Here is a 20741-nt window from a genome sequence, read left to right on the forward strand (position 1 = left end):
ACTGAATACAGTTTCATTCAATGAGTCATATACGAATGATCAAATAAGAGGGAGGAAATTACATTCAGCCTTTTGTCATATCTGATATACTGTTGTTTGGGATCACTTGAGACGGATACAACAGTCATGCAAAATGTTTAAAAGCAGATGAAAGGTTTAGAGTGACCTGATGGCCAATGAAGCATTCATCTTAACCCGCTCTCCCAATGAAGTATTCTTCTCAGACCCATGTCTGAAGCTCAATCTCAGAATGCCAGTCATAATTAATAGAAAGGATTGCCATCTACTGTGTGTCACCAGTATTCTGCGTGATGGACAGAGACACATGAGACAAACATGCAGCACTGGTAGAACTGGCCTTTTCCCCATTTAATAGAAGCTGGCATTTTTATTGTTCTGAGTGCAGGGCAAAATTGCATAGATATGGAAAAATGGTTTCTCTCTGCAGCTTGTTAAAAAAGCAATTATAGAAGCTGCACAATAGCCATTGTGGAGCATGTTCTCTTATTGGTGTCATGGCTTTCATTTACTCAATTTGTCCCAAATGTCATTGGTGTGTGTGTGTGTGTGTGTGTGTGTGTGTGTGTGTGTGTGTGTGTGTGTGTGTGTGTGTGTGTGTGTGTGTGTGTGTGTGTGTGTGTGTGTGTGTGTGTGTGTGCGCGCGCGCGCTTGCGTGCGTGCGTGCGTGCGTGAGTGCGTGCGTGTCTGTGTGCGCGTGCGTGCGTGAAAATGTAAGAGGGGGAGAAAGAGGTGTGGATGTAGGAATTAAAGTTGATTTATGTCACTGCTAAAATCTGTCTTTTGGCATAAATTGGTGGTAATCTGCATTGATATTGATGATAGTTTATAGTATTTGGGAAAGTGTTTTCATGACTCTATGAGCAAATATGATGTCTACTGTATAAGATCAATATGATGAGTGTCATTCCAGGCTGTTGCACTGGCATCACCTCTGGAAAGTACTTTCATACAAACTCTTTTTTCATGGCTATTCATGGAAAAAAATAGTATTAACAACTTTCATTCTATAGCACCTTTCATACAAGAAATGTAGCTCAAAGTACTTTACAACAAAAGAAGTTACAAGTGCTTCACATGAAAAGGACATAAAAGCATTTTTTTTAAACCATTAATGATAAGAATGAAAATAAAACACACTTGATAATATTAATCGAAATAAGATTAAATTAACTTAAAATGTAATGAAAAAATTAAACATGATACTTGAGTGTTTTGTATTCATCATTTAATATAGTGGCAGTGGCTGTGCTGAAATAATTATTGAGATCCTTATTTACCTTACTTAAGTCAAAGAAGCAGTACAACCGAGTAAAATACTCCATTGCAATTAAAAGTATTGGATAAAATCTTGAGAACTCATATGTTGTAATATTAATGTGGATGTGGTGTTCCAATGATGAATCTGTTTCGAGCAACTTTATGTACCACTGTGTATTTCATTGTATTATATTATTCTAAGTGCCTCATATTTTATAAGCCAGTCTTGTGTTTTATGTGTCACATGTTAATCATCAAAGTATCTACAGCTGTCAGATAAAAAAGTGTGATATGTCCTTAACTGCACTGAAGTACAATACTTGAGTAAATGTTACTTTCCACCACTAGCTGTGGGCGCCTACTGCTAAAGTGCTAAATAACATTTGAGCATGTCTTCTTTGTAACAATATAACAATGATTCATCAGTAGGCCTCCAACAACTGAAGCTCAAATTAACAAGAAAAGATGAAATATGATGTGACAAAACATGACAAACTGTCATTTTTTACACAAAATAATAAGTAGTTGAAAACCAGATCATTATGTGTTATGTGTTTCTAATCGATTGATCAAAGAAACCCACAGAGTGTGTAAAAGCACATTTTGAAAGTGAGGCTTGTGAAACAGGAGCCAGTAAGGGATGTTGACATTTTAACGTGTGACACCAGCTCTCACAAGATGATTTCTTTGCCTAGAGAGGACAAACAGTTTGTGATCATTAGTGTGACTGGTAGCTTTGTTTTCCAGAATGAATGATTGGCATCATTCCCATGCATGTTTGTGTTTGGCTGATGAGTATTCTTGCTCCCTTCTCAGGTAAAGAGGAAACCGGTGATGAAGAGGAGGGTGACAATGGTAATGTAGCTCTTCGCACCATTAACATGTTCTGAGCCCCTCGGCTCTACCAGTGCTTCTTGATGTCATTTGTCATCAAATATTGAATTTTCTATTCGCTCCATTTCAGTCTTTCCATCCTGTGTGCCACCACTCTAACAAAAAAAAGTTATCTTATCACAGAAGCATGGAACAAAGAAATCCCTCAGTTATGTATGGCTTTAGAAGTGACATTCTTTTTCCCTTCTTTTTTGTCATTTAATTTATGCATGTCTTTGTGGTTCCATTGCTCTCATACTGCAGTACAAAGACAAAGCTACACAAAGAGATGGAATGAAAAGGCTGTTTTAGGTGATATCGAAAGCCAAGTCAGTTCAACTCCAGGCACTACCACTGAACTCAAATGTTTTCCTCTTTGAATTCTTCTGTTTCTAGATCCTGTGGAAAACCAAGACGTGGAGATGGAGAGTCAAATCCAAGGTAAAGTACATTTATAATCTATGCTTGAGCATTCATGAGAGGTGAGATTATGTGTTATTGTCAGCGTTCAGATTGCCTCTCTACTCTCTACATAGTACTCACTGTGAACCAAGAAGCGCACATTGATCTGTCTCTTATCTCTAGAAGAGAGGGGAATTGTACAAGCTGACCAATGTGCACCTCACTGCTCTGATTTTCACTATGACGTGTGACTGTTTATGGATGGAGTTTGATTGAAGGGCCAGTTTTGTTAGTTTTGTTAGCAGCCGGAGTAAATACACAGCTCTAAACTCATCTGTATAGGTTGGACAACAGACCCTGAGACTCAGATGTGTTTTGTTGTGCTGACAGGGAAAGAGCCTTGAGAGAGAAGTGTGTGTGTGTGTGTGTGTGTGTGTGTGTGTGTGTGTGTGTGTGTGTGTGTGTGTGTGTGTGTGTGTGTGTGTGTGTGTGTGTGTGTGTGTGTGTGTGTGTGTGTGTGTGTGTGTGTGTGTGTGTGTGTGTGCGCGCGTGTGTTACAGAGGAGCAACCATTAACTTTGAGCTAGAATCATTTCTCTTTCCCTGCATATCCTCTGTGCTGCTGGTATATAATTAACATTCTGCATTTGCATACTGGCAGTGAGCAGCGCCTCGCCTCTCTTCTGTTTTTGTTTTATTCAAATCCCATCCCATTGACAAAGATTTGACAGATAGAGCCTCTCTGAACATGAATTTTGTAGATATTCTATGAGAGAGTTATAGCAAATGCAGCCCTGGGATGCTATCCAAGACCTGAGATATGTAATTACTTTCTCATGAGACACAAACAGAGAGGTAGAAGCTGGGTTGAGCAAAGATATACAGTTTAAAACAACACCTGCAGTCTTAATTGAGCCAAAAATGCAGCAATTGCATCATTCGTGTGTGTGTGTGTGTGTGTGTGTGTGTGTGTGTGTGCGTGTGCGTGTGCGTGTGCGTGTGCGTGTGCGTGCGTGCGTGCGTGCGTGCGTGCGTGCGTGTGTGTGTGTGTGTTGTTGACAACCAGAGACCACAAATCAATATGTTGTTCAATTATGTGGTCTTGGTCACTTTGTAAAAAAGTAACTTTTGTGCACGGATCTTATTAGCAAGCTCACTTAAAGAAAGTACCTTATCTTCAATTTACATCCAAATTTTGTCTTTTAAATACTAATAATACACACATTTTAAGACAAATTAGTTGTTTTATGAATCCACATTTAAACTAGCTTATACTGCTAAAGCTAGCACCTGTTTATTTAAAAAATGTCTTTTTTAGTTTCTGAGTTTTTCCTTCTTACCTGTCAACCGCCTTCAAATCAGAAAAGAGCAACCTGTTGGTGTAAAAATGTTTCTGTAAGATTTCTGTCAGCAATAATGAAGAATGGGCTTGTTTTCCTCCGCGTCTTGCAGGCTTTAATATGAAGACTTAGACTCCCCATACCGGAATTAATCCTTCAAAAAATGTTTGTATTTTGATGTTGGTTTCCTTCCAGAAGAGGATTCTGGCCACGAGGAGCCAAATCAAGAAAAGGATAAAGATGGGAATGAAAACCCAGACAAAGATGAAGATGTAGGTATTGACGACAACAAAGATGAAGACCAAGGCATCGACAAGGATAATGATGAAGAAAAAGGTACTTTTGTACAAGAGGCTGCATGCATTTATTTCCTTTCACTTATAAAACTTGGTACAAAAGTTGTCAATCACCAAATTGAAAAAATGGTACAGGTGGATTGTCTGATTTCCTGATAGTTCATCTGTTTTCTCCCTGTATGTAGCAAGATATTGAGGGACTGAGGTAGACCGATATATCTGAACCAGTCAGCTCAATGCATGAAACCCTGATGGTTGACATAATGACAGCATAACAAAATGAAAACGTAGATGTTTACATTTTTGGTTTACCAGCAGTCTAAAATGACATGGTTGGGCGATGGAACACTACAAATGCACAAGAAGAGTGTTTTTCTGTTTCTTTCTGTCAGCATATGAATCTATGCAAATGTATGGCTCAGCACACAATAAGCAGAACCAAGTGAGAAGGAATTGGGGCTGAGACTGTGAGCTGTATTACAGATTGGACATACAATATTCTGTCACTGTCTGCCTCACAGTCCACAGCACACACACAGACACACATATACGCTAAGCAAATCACACTCACAAACACAAAGCTGATCAGTTTAAAGACATGACAGGTCAAGCTTCTTTTTGCAGACACGTGGGTGTGATCGCCTGTCTGCAAAGACACTGATGTAATGTGAATGAAGTGTAACAAACGTCAGAGCTGTGCTTTCCTTTTCCAGCAAAGGAAGAGCAGCCTGCTGCAAAGACAGAGGAGGATGACACAGGAATGTCCACTGTGGAGATGGAAGGTAAGATCAGATTTGTTTTTTGGGGATTTGATTTGATTTAACTTAATCAGATCAAGAGTCTGACTGACTGACTCCATCACTGTGTTTTTGCCTGTCCAGTTTGGTATATTTGTATGCTATTGAATTACTATGGTCAGCATTTGTTTTGATTTGTTTTGCTGTAAGTCAAACCATTTTTCCACTGAGATCAGTCTCTGTGTATCAACAATCTGTTGTGTCACCCATCACTGTAAACAAGCAATACTCAGCGATGCTCAGATGGCACAAAACACAACTCTGGAAGCCATGTTGGTAAAATAGTGTAGCATAGAAAATAATAGACAGCAGCTTTGTTAAAGGGTAAGGTTTGCAAGATTCTGTTTTTATATTGTCAACAAATCCAATAAAAAGACAAAATTAACAATGATTAATCATGCTGTTAAATATTATATATATACTGTATATGTGTAGTTTATTCCTCTGTGCCACAAAGTTCCATAATTGTCCAAAAACAATTAAATACACATTGATGAGCCACACTGTTGGACTGGCTGACATGTTCCTTCATGATCACTGTAGTTTATTGTGAGTCAATCACACATATACTATAGTAATGCAATAAATACTCATTGGAGCATCAAATGTTACTTAGCAGATGAAAATAGTCCCTTTAAATGCGCACTTTATTCTGGTTTGAATGTTTGTTAAACAATGCTTTGCTGTGCCCAGCCTTTTTCTTTTTTTTTAAATAAATGAGACTATATATTTGTGAATCATTTTTATTAAATTACATTTTCAGTTGGAACCGATGAGTTTTGTTCAAAAAACAGGTTAGGACAGACAGAAAACACTGAGCGACTAATTTAGACTAATTTGTTTGTATTTGGTCTTGTCATGGGATTTACTGAATCAAAAGTTTACAACACTGCCAGCCTTCTTCTTTAAAATTTTACCTAAAGAAACACAAAAGCAAAGACCATATTATAGAGAAAAATACACTTCGTAAAGACATTTGCCTTTAAATGAAAATGTATTGTCCAGATCTTTTCTCATTTCTCTCTGTAGCCAAACATTTGCATTCAGTCATTCCAATTTAGCTCTGTAGTGAAGCCAACCATGTTGTTAGGACCTCTCAGCGCAGGAGTGTTTTTCTTTGGCTGACATAGTAACTGATTAAGCGTATTCTCTGGAGAAGTTGAGGGTAGAATTGTGAACCCCAGCCTCTCTCACCACTGCACTAACACAAAGGTCTGAGTCACTCTCTCACCTCCATTTCACTTTCTCTTTGACTGACATTCAATTAATTTAGGGTGAAAGTGAACATTCCAGATAGATCTATCTTGAGATAGCATTCTCCATCCTCTCTGAAAAGCCTTTGGAATATGTCCTGCAAATACTACAGGCTTTCCATCACTGGAAAGCTTCACTCCTGCCTGTTGATTGTGTCTTTGCCTGAGCCCGCCAGTGTCTGTCACTGTCTGGGGTGACTATGGGCTGGCTCTGTGGTGGCACTGTCAAGCAGTAAACAGTGGTGTCACTCTTGATTGCAGGCAGATTGCATTTTGTATGGAGGAGCAGGGCCTTGGACAGAGCGCAGACCCAAACTGTCTCGGATATTGAATCTCATGCAGGCCAGCACAGCCCGGCTTAGCCACGCGTAACCAGCTATTCACAGGACAAGACCAAATGATTCCCGAGCCAATACCCTTTATTAAAAATAATAACTGTAATCAGGCTGCCTGCTCATGGCCATAGAGGTTAAATCTGCTTCATTGCTTCATTGAAAGGAGTAATAAAATGGCTCATAATGATGGGAGGAATGAGTAATGAATCAAACAATTTGAGGACAGCAGAATATGAGGTTGCTATACACACATGTAAAAACACCTCCTCCTGTGAGACAGACTGTGTGTGTGTGTGTGTGTATGTCTTACCTTAGACCCGAATTTTATGTTTTTGAATTTGTTTCATATTTACAATCAAGTAGTAATTTGCCAGCACAAATAACCAATAATATTGTGTATTCATTATTTAATTGTCGTCACCCCCCTCACCTTGTTGGTTATGTGCTGTTATGTCTATACAGAAAAAGGAAAGGCAAATTTGTACATTTATGAAACAAAAACATGCATTTGAGCAAACTGAATTTATTCATCAGGATCAACACCACTTTTATTTATGTATTAATCTTCTCTTCTATGTCAAGGAGAGAGTGTCATTTCAGACATGACCATCTAGACATGAGTCACCATTGCTAGCTTGCTAACTATGGCCAACTAGGTTTATTGTCTAGTTGTGTACATTGAGCAACAGGCTTCTAAGCAAAATCTGCTTTAGCTGATATCAAGCAGTTATATTATCCACTGGCTTTGGATGCATTTGATCTCAAAATTACCATATTGGTACCTTCTAGTCGTTTAAACATTGCCATAGCTTCACCCATGAACCTTATAATAAACAGGTCACACTGTACACATTAGTGATCCCACATTGCCGGATGTGTTACAGACATTTCTCTACCATGTTCTCAAATACCATCCTTTGCATTTACACATTTATATCTGTGTGCTCCCAGTCGTCACCACTGTCTGTTGACGCCCTGCTGTTGTCACATCGCTCAATATTGCACATATTTGGAAGTGTGTATCACAGATAATTATCTGATTCCCAGTTCACACACACTAAATAATACAAAGCTAAAGAAAACAGCTTCGTGTTTTATTCATTTTCACTCCAGTCGTCATTGTTATTACTTGTTAATGTAAAACTTTCTAATAATATACATATTGTCTTATATTGTAGAGATGTAGGATGCAGCTCTTTGCTAAAATTGTATCAGTTCATGTAAATAGTAAATGGTAAAGCATGTAATTCTGTTGTTCTTAGCTCTACAAAAGGAATTCAATGTAGTACAACAGTGGAAAGAGCTTCATTTTTAGCTGGCAGTGTAAGTAACCAAAGAGCCATAAAATCTAGGCAATACATATAACAAATATTATATTCTTGGGATTTTATCTAGCTTTCTGGTATATACAAGTAGAGTAGAGATATGTAACTTGGTAGTCAGAGGAGAGATTCTTTTTTTTATTTTTAAATAAGGCAGCAAGCTCCACCATATGAATTATGTGTATTAGCTATCTCCTTGCACAGGCAATAATATTCTCAGTCTGATATTTGGGATGTTATAAAGGCTCACCATATTGAATCAGAATCCAGGCGTCCTTTATTTATAAATATTCATAACATACTTTAAAATGGAAATGGAGTCTATATTGTTATTGTGTTTGAAATATCTATCCAGCAAGCCTTGTTCCGGTGACTTGTGAGAGTGGGCAGCCGCTTCAGTAAGCTCATGGAACACCCATAAATTAAAATAAGACTGTCTTTGCCTAAAGCTAGGAATAAATAAATCTGAGTTGTGAACAGAAATTGTTTTTCCTTCATGCAGTGTGATTCTCCTACAGGAGTCGATAGCTATTGTCTTAGCTCCAAAGGTAAGATTTAATGGATGCACGGATTCAATGCCACTGAGTACACAGCAGCTCATCCTTCTTTTTAATCAGACTTGGAGCAAGTAAAGCATTTGCATCTTATATGATGCACTGACACAAACCTGTATAGGGTTTGTGGTGTGCTAGACTGTTCTGTGATCAAGTTTCTACATTGCTGTTAGTATATACTGAAAGTGTGTGCCTGTTACTGAAACAGCCTTTATTAATGTGGCCAAAAGAAGTTGCTGTTTTTAAAATGTTGCCCTTCAACATACACATGAATACAACCAGAACCTTGCAAACTAAATCTTCAGTATACTGATGTGTTTATGCTTTTGATAAAGTTGGCCTCTGCTGGAGGCTGACTGTGGGTTGAAAGCAGCTCCCAGACTATAAAACAGAATACTCTGGAGATGTGGCCTCTACCTGAGCGTGGCTGGGTGCAGGCCAACTGGGCAAGTAAGGCACAGACTGTAATGGCATACTAAAGCCGGGCAGGAGGGACCCTGCAGGGGAGAGGATGGAGAGACAGACAGACCCAGCGGGCCATCACAACAATCTCAGTCTCAACACAGCAGAGACAAGGCACCATTACATCAGCCCAGAGGCTGCTGGAGCTGACATCACCAACACTCATCTCTCCCTTGATTTCTGTCTGTTTCCTTTTCTCTCCATAGACCTGTTGTGTTTTTAAAAGAAAAAAACATCACAGCAACTCAAGTAGACTCAAGTTCATCCTTATTATCCATACATTTTCACTTTTTATGGTTACTATATTGTCCTGATTTTCCATCTCCATTTCCATATTTTTCCCCTTGGTGGCCAGGCTGCATTATCGATGGCTGTGCCTGCTTTATTTAGCGCTGTGACTCTGCCACAACACCTCGCAGCTCACTGTTTGTGGGGATCTGAGCAGAAAGCCCAGCTGTATCCACACATGCCATATGGTGCCCAAAAGCCACATGCGCATCTTGTACCCACCTCTCTCCCTTGTAAGATCCAAACAATAAAAAATGCATCAAAAATGGGGGCACAACGAATCCCCTTTTAACAACTGTTGTGGGAATTGGTTTTATTCTCGTTTGCCGGTGTTGTTTTGGGGAACGTTATTGATTTCTAGGTATTTTACTCCCCTTGAGTGTAACAAAAAAACAAGCTGACACAAATGGCTCTTTTGAAATCCAGCAGACTTGCCATTGGCAATGTGAAGGTGTACACAAAACTATCTCAGCACAGTGACCCTGTGTGGTCGCCCTTTTATGTTAAAGCATCAAGTACGAAGAGTGAAATTTCTTAGTAATCCATTGCAAATCAAAAGAGCTTTTCTCTTCCTCTCTTTTTATCTGCTTGAATAATTTATCCCAGAAGTTGCTGGTATACTCCTCTCAGAATTTGTTGTAGCTGAAGTGCACTTTGCATTTATATTCCTTCATCTACAACAGCAAAAAGAAATTAAAGCTTTGCTTAAGTGGTTGTTTTGTGCCCCTTTGTCTTGGTCTTTCGTGAATAATGGGACACTGGTGATGTAAATCTAATTCTGGAGAGCAATGTGGTCTTTCCTGTGGCTTAGAGTTGTCAGCACACAATTAACTTTTGGCATAAGATTGTATACTGTAACACTGAGTGACTCCTCAGGGAGCAAGCTTCCACTGGCTAAAGACATTAGGCTATGCTTGTGTTTTATAGTTTTTCACACTGACCGTGAAAGTCCAGGAGCAGCAGGTACACCAATCACAGTCCTGCTGAGGCATTGTGTGCGAGGGCTATGAGGAGACTACCCACAGTCTTATCTTTACTCCTATTGATACAGCTTTTATCGTCGAACTCCATTTGGCATCACTCTTCATTCTTAAACTCAATTTGTTTCCTTGTTTTTACTTATGTTCATTGTAGTGTACTGGATATCAAATCAACCTTGTTTCCTGGTGCAAATGTGAAGTCTTGCTTTTCAAATACTGTAATCCTTCCACAGTCTGTTGATTCCTTGCAGTCTGAGTGAATTAGTTTTTTTGCCATCATTCCTCAGCGTGGCAGCACCCTCCATCATTTTGTCTTATTGTTGATGAGAAACACAGAACTCTGGTCATTTAGCTGGAGATGGAGAGCAGACCAACAATGTGCATGGCGTCCATTATGTTGGTCACCTCTGGCCCAGAGGCCCGCTTCAAAGAGACGGGGTCTCATCTAATAGGCTACACAGACACACTTTTTCTGTTTTCCTTTGAGGCTCCTCTTTTGATCAGCTCTCTTATCTTGTCTCCACCCCTCCGTTTGGTTCGCAAAAATGGCAAATGAATAAACTCTGAGCAGAATGAGAATTTGTCTGCCGGCAGAGATGTAACAAATGTATGTGTGTGTGTGTCATTGTCCCACAAACACACACATGACACTGTTTGAGTGATGAGTGATCTCTGTATGGGTTGCCTGTCTCCTGGAGGCAGTGAGGAAGATTTGATTGTAGCACTACTTCCGTTAGAGACAAGAGTCAACCCAAGTAAGATACTGACTGACAGTAATGGCCTTTGACATGCAAACATGACAGTGGGATTTAAAGTCTTTATCCCTTTGGATTTTAAATGCTCTCTCTAATGTATAAATTCACTAAAGGTGTGACACAATATGATACAATACAGCATGATATGATATAATATGCTATGAAAAACGCAGTAAAATACTGCAGTATATGTCATGAGTGTCACAGTAATCTGATGCAATATTTTCATTCTCTGTTTTTTGACACACTCACTTAGTTCCTCTACTGAGGTCTACCAATCAAGCTGCTCTCTCGCTGACCTTTCAGTGATAGACAGCTGCTCTGCCAGGGCTGCTGGCTTTTACTTCAGTCTAGACGGGCACTTTGATTATATTGACCAGCCCGATCCATGATCTCCTGCAGAAAACGTTGAGCTGCCCAGAAGAGGCATCACTTCATAACTGCAAATCACTCAGTTGGCCCGAGCCGTGTCCTCTGTCCTCTGTGACACGCAAACATTCAGGCCCTCCTCTATAAACATGCTACTTCTATTTATTCCCCAACTGTGGTGTGTCCCCATTTTAATGTATCACAGGGTTTAGCCACTTCACCTTTATGTCAAATTAACTAATCCTTTGCAAGACTCTGCTATCTGCTTGTGCCTTGATATAGTAAATCACAATAGGTATTGGAGACAGAAGCAGGCAACTTCCTGCTGCAGGCCTGCTCACTGTGCAGGGAGAGTCTTAAGATTATGTAAAGTAATTCACCAAGTGATGAGAGAAGAGCAGGCCACCCCTGACAGCAGGTTTAGCAGGTATGTAGGTCACACAGGGGGAGGCCTCTTTTGCATTTTCTCTTCCATGTCTATTTTTGTGTTGTCTCTCTCACTTCTTCACTTAATCAGTTATTCACTTACTGCCTTCATCTCTGTGTATCTCCGTGTTCTCACTCTCTTTTTTTTATCTCCTTTTTTGTCCTCTGACAAACCACTGTGACTGTGTCTCAGAATACGCTGGACACATTGAGAATAAAAAAAGACTACAAAAGAGAGATCAAGAGTGAGAGACATAGCCATTGGAGATATTATAATATATTTATGTATTATTTATTATTATTACTGGCTTTACTGTTTCTTTCAACTCTGTGTCTTATCAAAGGTTCTCCAGTGGTCATTTTTTCCTTCATTTTTTGCAACATATGTCGTCAACTGTGCCTTCTCTTTTCACTCGCCGTCTCTCTTTGCCTTCTAATCATCTTCACTTTCACGATGTTGTGGCTTAACCCCAAAGCAGATGGTGTCCTGTTCTCTTTTCAGTCATTCAGAGTACTTTCTCATCTTGTCAAGCATAGCCCAAGCCTGTGTAATGAGCTTGGGCCTTTTCAGTCTGTTTAGAGGACCCTGACCCAACTTGGAGCTGCCCCACCACAGCCACCAATGCAAGGTTACCAAAACCCGCAGGGGAGCTCAATGCTACTTAGTGTCCACAACCCCTCAGCCTTTTCTTAGGGAGAAGAAAGGCGGAATATTAATGAAGACTCTTGGCTTTTCAGGGGGGTAGCAATAGAGAGGGGCGGTCAAGTGTTTACTGAGCAGGCTTGTTTTGGTCTCCCTACCCTGCAGGTCACAGCTCAGTGCTCTTTAATTGGCTTGGATTGTCAGACAGTGTTCCATCTCATAGCAAAGAAAACTCGGGCTATCAAACGCTGACCCCCCTTCTCTCTCTTCCACATAACATTCTTTTTTCCTGATTTGAGAGTGGCAGTTCATGCAGCTAAGCTATCTCCACAAGCCTTCAATACAAACTTAACATTAACATATGAAAATGGGCTGCTTTCCACATTTACCAGCTCATTAATTCTTTTGGTCGGGCACTTGTTGAGGTCCACCCGCTCTTGTTTTGGTTGAGCCGGGAGATGTCTTTAATTATCTTTGCAGCAGGCATATCGGACCCAAACCTATTAGTCCATGCAAAGTTCAATGAGGGGTTCTTTGATATTTGTTTAATATACATGGCCCAGTGCAGAGCAGGACCAAGTCCCTCATAGACCACCTAGTTTGCATTCTGAAATCAATTCTGCTCTCATCATCTGAAAGGAATGAGGCATCTCAATAGATACTTGTATTAACCTTGACATTTTCTTATCTTATTCTCTCAAGATGAAGTGCTAGTGAGGAAGTAACAGCCCTCTGTGTCATACAAGCTGCAGATACCAGAAGACCCCTCTTAGATATACAGCTCAAACTAAATAGAAATAGTTTGTGCAATCAGTGAAAGAGATTCAATCAGTAAATGGTTTTCACTTGTTATGTATTCAATTTGAGCACCCAGTCCTTTAGTAGAATATAGCAAGCTACTATGAAAGGGTTTTTATGAGTGTCACAAGCTCCTGCATTGAGATTGTGATGGGCCATGTCCATTGTTTGACTGGGAGCAGCTGGACACCTGTGGTAGCTGGCTGGGATCAAAGCTCCAGCACCTGTTCAGACACAGCAGACCAGCACGCCACACTACGCTTTGGGGATCAAATGAACAGAAGAAATTCTCCCAGGGGACTGACACTGTAGGGCACAGACACTTCTACACCTCCACACCTCCATCGATTTTTATTCTATCACTGCACAAGAAAGAGGAGTTGAATAAAAGACAGTGGCTTTGGGACAAAAGGAACCTCCTGTTCTGCCCAAGGCTCCTATCTGGAACATTAAGCAGAAACGGTTCCCATGCTGCTATGTGGGTGACCCACAGGGACTGCCTCCCCTGTGGGCTGACTGAGTTGGAATGACAAGAACATTAAAAGTGGTGCGGAAAAAAGAACTGCTGCTGATCGTGACAAATACATTTCGAGGATGATGCAAAATAATGAGAAAATGAACCCTAAAAGCTACAGCTTATCAAATATATAGCTCATGAATAGGAAACTTTAAAATATGAACTTGACATTGCTGTCCAGTTAAAATTGTCTATCATGGTCGAATATTGTGGTGCAGTGCAACTAATGCTGACCAACAAAACGCTAACTACCTCTTGTCTAATAAATGAATGGAAGGTGGGGGGGATGTAATTTTCTGCTTGTCTGCATGCAGGGGTGACTTATGCCCAATTCTCTTCCTTCCTCTCCCTTCTCTTGTGTGTGCAAATGTGAGCACACACACACACACACACATATTCTCATCCTCCCTCTTGAGGTGCTGATGGGTTTTTCTCCCCCATGCTTTTTACTGAACCTGTGAAATGCTGAAGTGAAAAGAAAAAAATTAAGAATGTGAAAGTTTGGGAAATGTTTTTAAATGTTTTTGAGCTCTTGTGTGACCTGTGTTCACTGGGAAATCAGTCTTGTGGATACAGCACTGACACAGCATGTCATCTGAACAGATAAAAATGATAAACAGATGGTAGTTCATATGTGTGGAATAAATGCAGTTCAGATACCCTTCATTAGCAATCACAGTTTCATGCACATTTTGGTACCGTAATCGTGAGATCCTCAAAATATTTTATGACCATACACAAATTCAGGTACCATGCATACTGATGATTTACAAACCAAAATTCCAAGCAAGAGACACAGTCAAGGACCCTGAGGAGGGGTCCTTGGTCCTGGCTTTGAGAACAACTAGTGTAAGCTGTCTAGTTTCCTGCTGAGGGAGTCAATTCAGTCTACTGTTTTTCTCCTATTTTCCTTATCATCCCTCTGTGCCTCTCCTTCACCAGAACCTTGACAGAGGGCCATTTTTCTCTTTCCCCCCATCTTGTTTATGTGTTTACCACAGCACACTCGCATCCTCCCTTAAATGATAGCCCCTCTACTGTCAGCACACAAGAGTCAAATTAGAGAGCGAGGCAGACCATCGTTGCCGTTGGCTCGGGCCGCAATCAATTGAATATCTGAGCTTTTTGATTTGTTTTGATAAGGGCTGGATATTAGAGGAAGGGGATGCTACCCTAACACTCAGGCTGTCGTATGACTCTGTGAGAGAGAGAGAGAGAGAGAGAGAGAGAGAGAGAGAGAGAGAGAGAGAGAGAGAGAGAGAGAGAGAGAGAGAGAGAGAGAGAGAGAGAGAGAGAGAGAGAGAGAGAGAGAGAGAGAGAGAGAGAGAGAGAGAGAGAGAGAGAGAGAGAGAGAGAGAGAGAGAGAGAGAGAGAAAAAGCAGCATCTGGAATGAGGCCAGTGCTTTAGTGGGCTCCTGCTGCTGCATTAGATTGCTGTGCTAGCTTGGATATGATGAAGGTTCTCTTCCAACACGTGTCGCAACATCAGGCACATTCCACATGTTCCAGCACCATCCTTAATATCCTTAATGCGATTAGTTGAAAAAGTAAACATAATTTCATGTGTACTATGCATAATTTATCACTATCACTATTGACGCCATATGTCCGCTTCCCGTACATATGTGGCACAATGTGTGTCTGTACATTTCATTTTCATTTATTCCATCACTCTGAAGATTTGAATCTGTTGGTCAATCTGCTTCTTTGATTAATTCATAACAAAGCAGAAGCCAATAAAGGATAATCCAGTTTATTACAATTTGGTTTTTATTATCATGGTTTTTGGACATTATCTCTATTAGGTATAATAGCATTATACTCACCAAAATAATTGCAGAGATCTTGGAACATATTGCTACAACAGAAGGACAAGAAACACAAGGTTAACAGAGTTCATCAACAAGCCAAAAAGAAAAACTGATTATCTGAACAGTGTGAGTACCTGCAAAACACAAAATACATAATAATCCCACATTACAGAAAACTTGTGTACAACTGCTGAGATGATGACAGTTGTTGTATTTCTTGGCCTAACTAACTTTGTTTTAGCAATGATGCCACATTCCCAAAATCTCAGCAATTATCTTGGTGTGTATACTGTTATTATTACTGATTGCTGATAATGTTGTTTTGAATCCCTGGGTGGTTTCATGCCTCAGAACAAAACCAAGAAAACATGAGGGTGAGATCCTTGTTGCCTCATCCTTCCTGCTTTTTGGGAACTGTTATTCCATCAGGGAAGTGAAACCTGACTCCAAATTGTTGCATCAGATTAAATCAGTTTTATGTCGGTAAAGCATTATATCGTATGTTCTCCATAACGGGCAGCACTACTGGTCCTGATTGCCAGAGAAGAAAGGGCAGTATGTAAAGCCTAAGCTGTCTATTTACTCTGCAACCTGGCACGTATATCTACATCTTCAGTTACAACCCAGGAACCTGCGTTTCTATGAGAGATGAAATAACCTTGACCGCAGACTTGTTGCTGTAAACATACAGAACACTTTGAATTCTACACATTCTCTTCTATCACGCCTAAGCAGTTTGTATTTGTTTACATCATCGCTAGACTGCCTGGGGAGAGCGGCTATTTTTACGGCATGCTTTGTTTGGTTGATTGTTGTTGCAAAGGGAGGAAGCGGCAAGGTTTGCTCAGGGAGTGAGGAAGAAGGAGTTGTGTGACTACAGAGGTAACAGGGGGGACAAAAGGGGGAGAAAGAAGGATGTGGGGGAGTCTCGGGCTGCCTTACAGGGATGGCAGTCTGTAATTAATTTTGCATGCATCTCGCTCCTCGCTCCCCTTCTCCCTGTTTGTTTTCTTCTTTTTCGAAGTATAACTCTTTAGGAAAGCGCTGAATTTCCAGGCATGAGAGACTGTTAAGTACAATCAGTATGATGACAAATGTAAATGTAAGGCCATGAATATGAAGTCACTCTGAAATTAGCAGACTAGTTTGAGGATCTAGTTTTTTGAGCAGAAAGTATTTTGACTAAAACTACCAAGACTAGACTTTACTTTAACTCAAGACTAACATGTCTACGTCTCTGTGCTCCACATTTCAGATGTCTCTGGGAACAACGAAACTGGCACCAGCAATGGAGGTGAGTAAATATCCTATTATTACCCATTGAGTTACCCACTATCGGTGCTGTGACGCATCACAGAAATCCTGCTACTTAACAGAAACCTGCCTGCCGTCTGCTGCCCACAGCCCTTCCTCCACTTCCTTCTTTTCTACTTATTCTACTTATGGGTGGATATTTCTGTCAACATACCTACGTACAATCATAAAATATCACAGTAAGAAGTAGCACTCTGATTATATGTTGGATGTATTGAAATTTCAGTGGTAGGCAGCTCCAGCCGGCATCAGAAGTCAGAGCTGTAATGTAGATTCTTGTTGAGATTGAAAACAAAAAACACTGTTATTATACATTGAGTTGCTCACATCCAGTCATATTCTGATGTCGGAAAGTTCCTGTTAGCAACAATGTAACTATAAACAGCTTGATTGAGTGATTGTTTAGGTAAATTGATGCTTGCCTGCACAGGATGAAGGGCAACATATTGTTTGATTATCATCGCCTTTCATATTTTCCCTCTTCCCCTCTCTATTCTTCTCTTTTCACTCCGCTACTCATGTCTAGAGGAGATAAAAGATCATGTCGAGATCTCAGAGGAACCTGACTCAGTTTTAACTGACAGCATTCAGTCCAAAGGTAAGAGCACGGAGGAAGCACTCACACTTGCTCACGTCTCTATTTATAAGCGGATTCTTATTAGTGGCCACAGCTGCTGAATTAAAATTCACTTCATCCGGAGAAGCCTCAGCGCTGTGCAGCAGAGTGTTACCCAGCTTCACCCTCCTTGTCTCCGCTTCTTTTTTTTTCCTTCCGCTAACCCCATCCACTCCTCCCCGTCTGTCTCCATCTCCTTGTCTCTGTAGGGGTAAGCAGCAGCCAGGCAGTTTGTACGTGCTTCTCCAGGGCCAAATGCATTTGTAAATCCTCTCTTCCCATTTCAGGTCCACAGCTATGACCCTGATATTTTGGTATAAACGTGTCAGCACGTCTTTGGAGATTGAGTGTGATGAATTACCCGCAAACTCAACTATCAGACATTTAATAAATCAAGTGCGCAATGCATATTATTTTAACATGGAGGCAACGCAGACTGTAGGGACAATAATCATGCCAATAAATCATATTTTATAAGGATACCACACTGTTGTTATTCTCAGGTCTCCATTGAGATTCGGGGCTAATAAGATGGCATGTAATTTCAATGTAGACATCTGTAGAGAGCGCTGTGAATTTTTTTGCATTTGTTCTGTGTGTGTGGCTCTAGAGTTTTTGAGCCAAAGAATGGGATTCAGATTTAGGCATCGAACAGTTTCCAGGTAGGAAAAAAAAAAATCATTAAGCAACTGTTGTGAACAGATTGTCGGGGTTGAATAAATAGGACAGGCTAGCAGCATATGAAATAACTTGGCAGAGACAAACGGGTTGGTGCAGAGAGGAGAGAGCTTAAACAATGCCAGACACGGCACCAGAGAAGAAAAAGCTTGTTGTCGAACAACCGTGTGGATCAGGTGGTGTGTAAGAAAGCTGCTTAGTACATAGCGTGCAGTTAAATTAGAGAACAGTATCAAAACAGATGACACTGGTCAATCACAACAGACTGCCCTGTTTCCTGAACAAAGCTGCCGGCTTATTTAATCTCTACTAAAGATTCTTGTGATCCCCAAGTATAGAGACAATGTTCAGCTTCAGTGTCCAAGTCTCTGTTTCTCCTTCTGTCTGTCCACACGCTGTTTCTTGGAAATGACAGATTGAAGTTTAATAAACCTTTGGGTGATGATCAATGTCATTACTCTATATTGGCTTTTACAGACTCATGCTGTTGCTTTGTTTATTATTAAATATTTACCAAGAGATGATGCATCATTCATAGTCTGTGCAGCACTTTGGTTCTGAGTAAGATATCTTTAAGACAACTGATTAGATTGCCATGAAATTTGGTATAGATATTCCAGGTCCCCAGAGGAGGTCGTCTAATGATGTTGGGTGACCTCATAACCTTTGGTCTAGTGGGAATATAATAATTATATAATATAAAAGTGTAATTTTACCGTCTTTTATGTCCATATCCTTGACTGTCCTATAAAAAACATGACTTTGATGACATATGCTGGTAATTAGCACAAAAAAGGTCCACTTGTACTCTATTGCAGAGAATATAGTGTATCTTCTACTATATAGACAGATAACTATAAAATATCATGAGCATAGTCATGGTTCTAATGGAGAAAAAACACACAGTCTTTCTAAAGCCAACTTTAGGATAAACTACACTTTACCTTTACTACTAGTAAGACTCTAAGCAAGATCATCTTTTAGATTTACCAATTACTATCTTGGTCAAACAAATTGTGAGAAGATATTCAGTTTACTATAAGATAAGGCAAAGAAAAGCACAGCTCCTTAATTGGCATTTCTGACTCCAACTATTAATGAATTATCAATAAGCTGCCTAGTCATTTTCTGTCTACAGGCTAATGGATTAAACTAATTGTTTCTGCTCTATTTATTTTCTTTCATTTTGTGGGTTGCAATGATCATTTCAGCATAGCGGAAATAGTTCTCAATGAAAGTGTCAAATCTTAGATTCACAGTTGCCTTTTTTGCTACTTCTCTACAACATGAAATCCAACATCACACAGTAATATTGAAGACACTGTATTGAATATTTAATGTTGACGCATTCTTCTACTGTGCAAAAATCTAAATTCAGACTTTAAAATTTGTTTTCTGTCCCAGACACTGTTGAAAAGAAAGAATGACCGGCTGAGGGAAGGACAATCAACCTCATCTGACAGCCAGCAAACTGTGCGAAGGCCGACTACACTGGTGTCAGACTGTCCCATGGCAGTATGGGCTCTGACACTGGCCCAGGACAACCAGTATCTCACAAGATGCTCACATTCCCAACTTTATTTAGCCTTTTCCCAATTTGTTAAAGAAACTCCCTCATTCCTGAATTATGTATGTATGTATATGTATGTATGTACAAAACCTTACTATAGGACTTGAACATATCAACCAGAAAAGATGAGCCATACCTCACTGTGTGTTAGAGTCATACATCATTTTTCCAGCTGCGTGCGATGAGATAAACCAGGTTCAAGTCTCTTTTATTTAATCTGTACCCACTGTGAGAGCATGGCGACACTGTCAGAGGACAACCGCCACAGCTCCTGCATTTTGACACTGCAGGCTTGGTGATGCTTAACATCAACCATCCTTTTGTTCTTACTACTCAACTAACGCCGCCACAGTCATGATGACATTCAACAGCAGATCATCTTGACAACACACCCTGTTTTTCGTAAAGCCTCTTCGGAGTGCAACACACTGACACCTGCCATGTCTCTTCACACACTACTGCAGCTCCAGCTCCCTTGTTTTAGTCAAATCAGTCAATACCTTGATTCAGACCAAGGTCTCTGAGGCGGTGTTACCACTCCCAGGCCTTTCATCTATGAACATCACTGATCGTGTCTGATCTCAGCCGTTGCTGTAACTGCAGCTTAACTCGTTTTACCAGGAAACTGTTCATCAACGCCCACGCACACTAAAGAGGATGTGAGTGTCTTTTAACAAATCGATTAGTTATCCCCCCCCCCCCTTCACCCCGCTTTTTTCTTTTGCAGTTCCCAGTGCATGCCAGAAAATTGCTTTTGAACTTCACCAACATTAACAGGAATTGCAGTCCTCTTCGCTTTTGCTTGTCTCCTTACCAGATTGTCTAATTGTATCGAAGGAATCTGCCTTATTTCATATCAAACTATAAAATCGCAATCACAGACTTAAAAGGAGGTGGTCCAAGTATGAATTCTTGGTTGTGTAACGCTTGCAGATGATTTGTAGTTTTAAGTACATTATGTAATGGCTAATACTTGTCGTCAAATGGTTTCTTGGTTTTTTTCCTCAGTTGATTTAAAGAAGAAAAAAAATGGTTTTCTTTTAAATGTCAGTAGGATTCATGAAT

The 20741-nt window shown here is 40.2% G+C and overlaps 1 protein-coding gene across 2 annotated transcripts in view; it reads left to right on the forward strand.

Moving 5' to 3' along the window:
• The window catches only part of macrod2 (mono-ADP ribosylhydrolase 2), a 422519-nt gene extending 402133 nt beyond the window's left edge, over window positions 1-20386 (forward strand). Inside the window, exons 12-18 of one of the 2 annotated variants that reach the window (XM_062430213.1) lie at window positions 2095-2133; window positions 2548-2592; window positions 4088-4228; window positions 4902-4970; window positions 16754-16792; window positions 17339-17410; window positions 19511-20386. In XM_062430213.1, the coding sequence (XP_062286197.1) occupies window positions 2095-2133; window positions 2548-2592; window positions 4088-4228; window positions 4902-4970; window positions 16754-16792; window positions 17339-17410; window positions 19511-19533 (428 nt within the window). In that variant the 3' untranslated portion in view covers window positions 19534-20386. The remainder of the gene's footprint in view (window positions 1-2094; window positions 2134-2547; window positions 2593-4087; window positions 4229-4901; window positions 4971-16753; window positions 16793-17338; window positions 17411-19510) is intronic. The other variant, XM_062430214.1, reaches the window with a different exon arrangement.
• Window positions 20387-20741: the final 355 nt, after the last annotated feature.

This window comes from Scomber scombrus, chromosome 12 (assembly GCF_963691925.1).
Source record: "Scomber scombrus chromosome 12, fScoSco1.1, whole genome shotgun sequence".
NCBI lineage: Eukaryota > Metazoa > Chordata > Actinopteri > Scombriformes > Scombridae > Scomber > Scomber scombrus.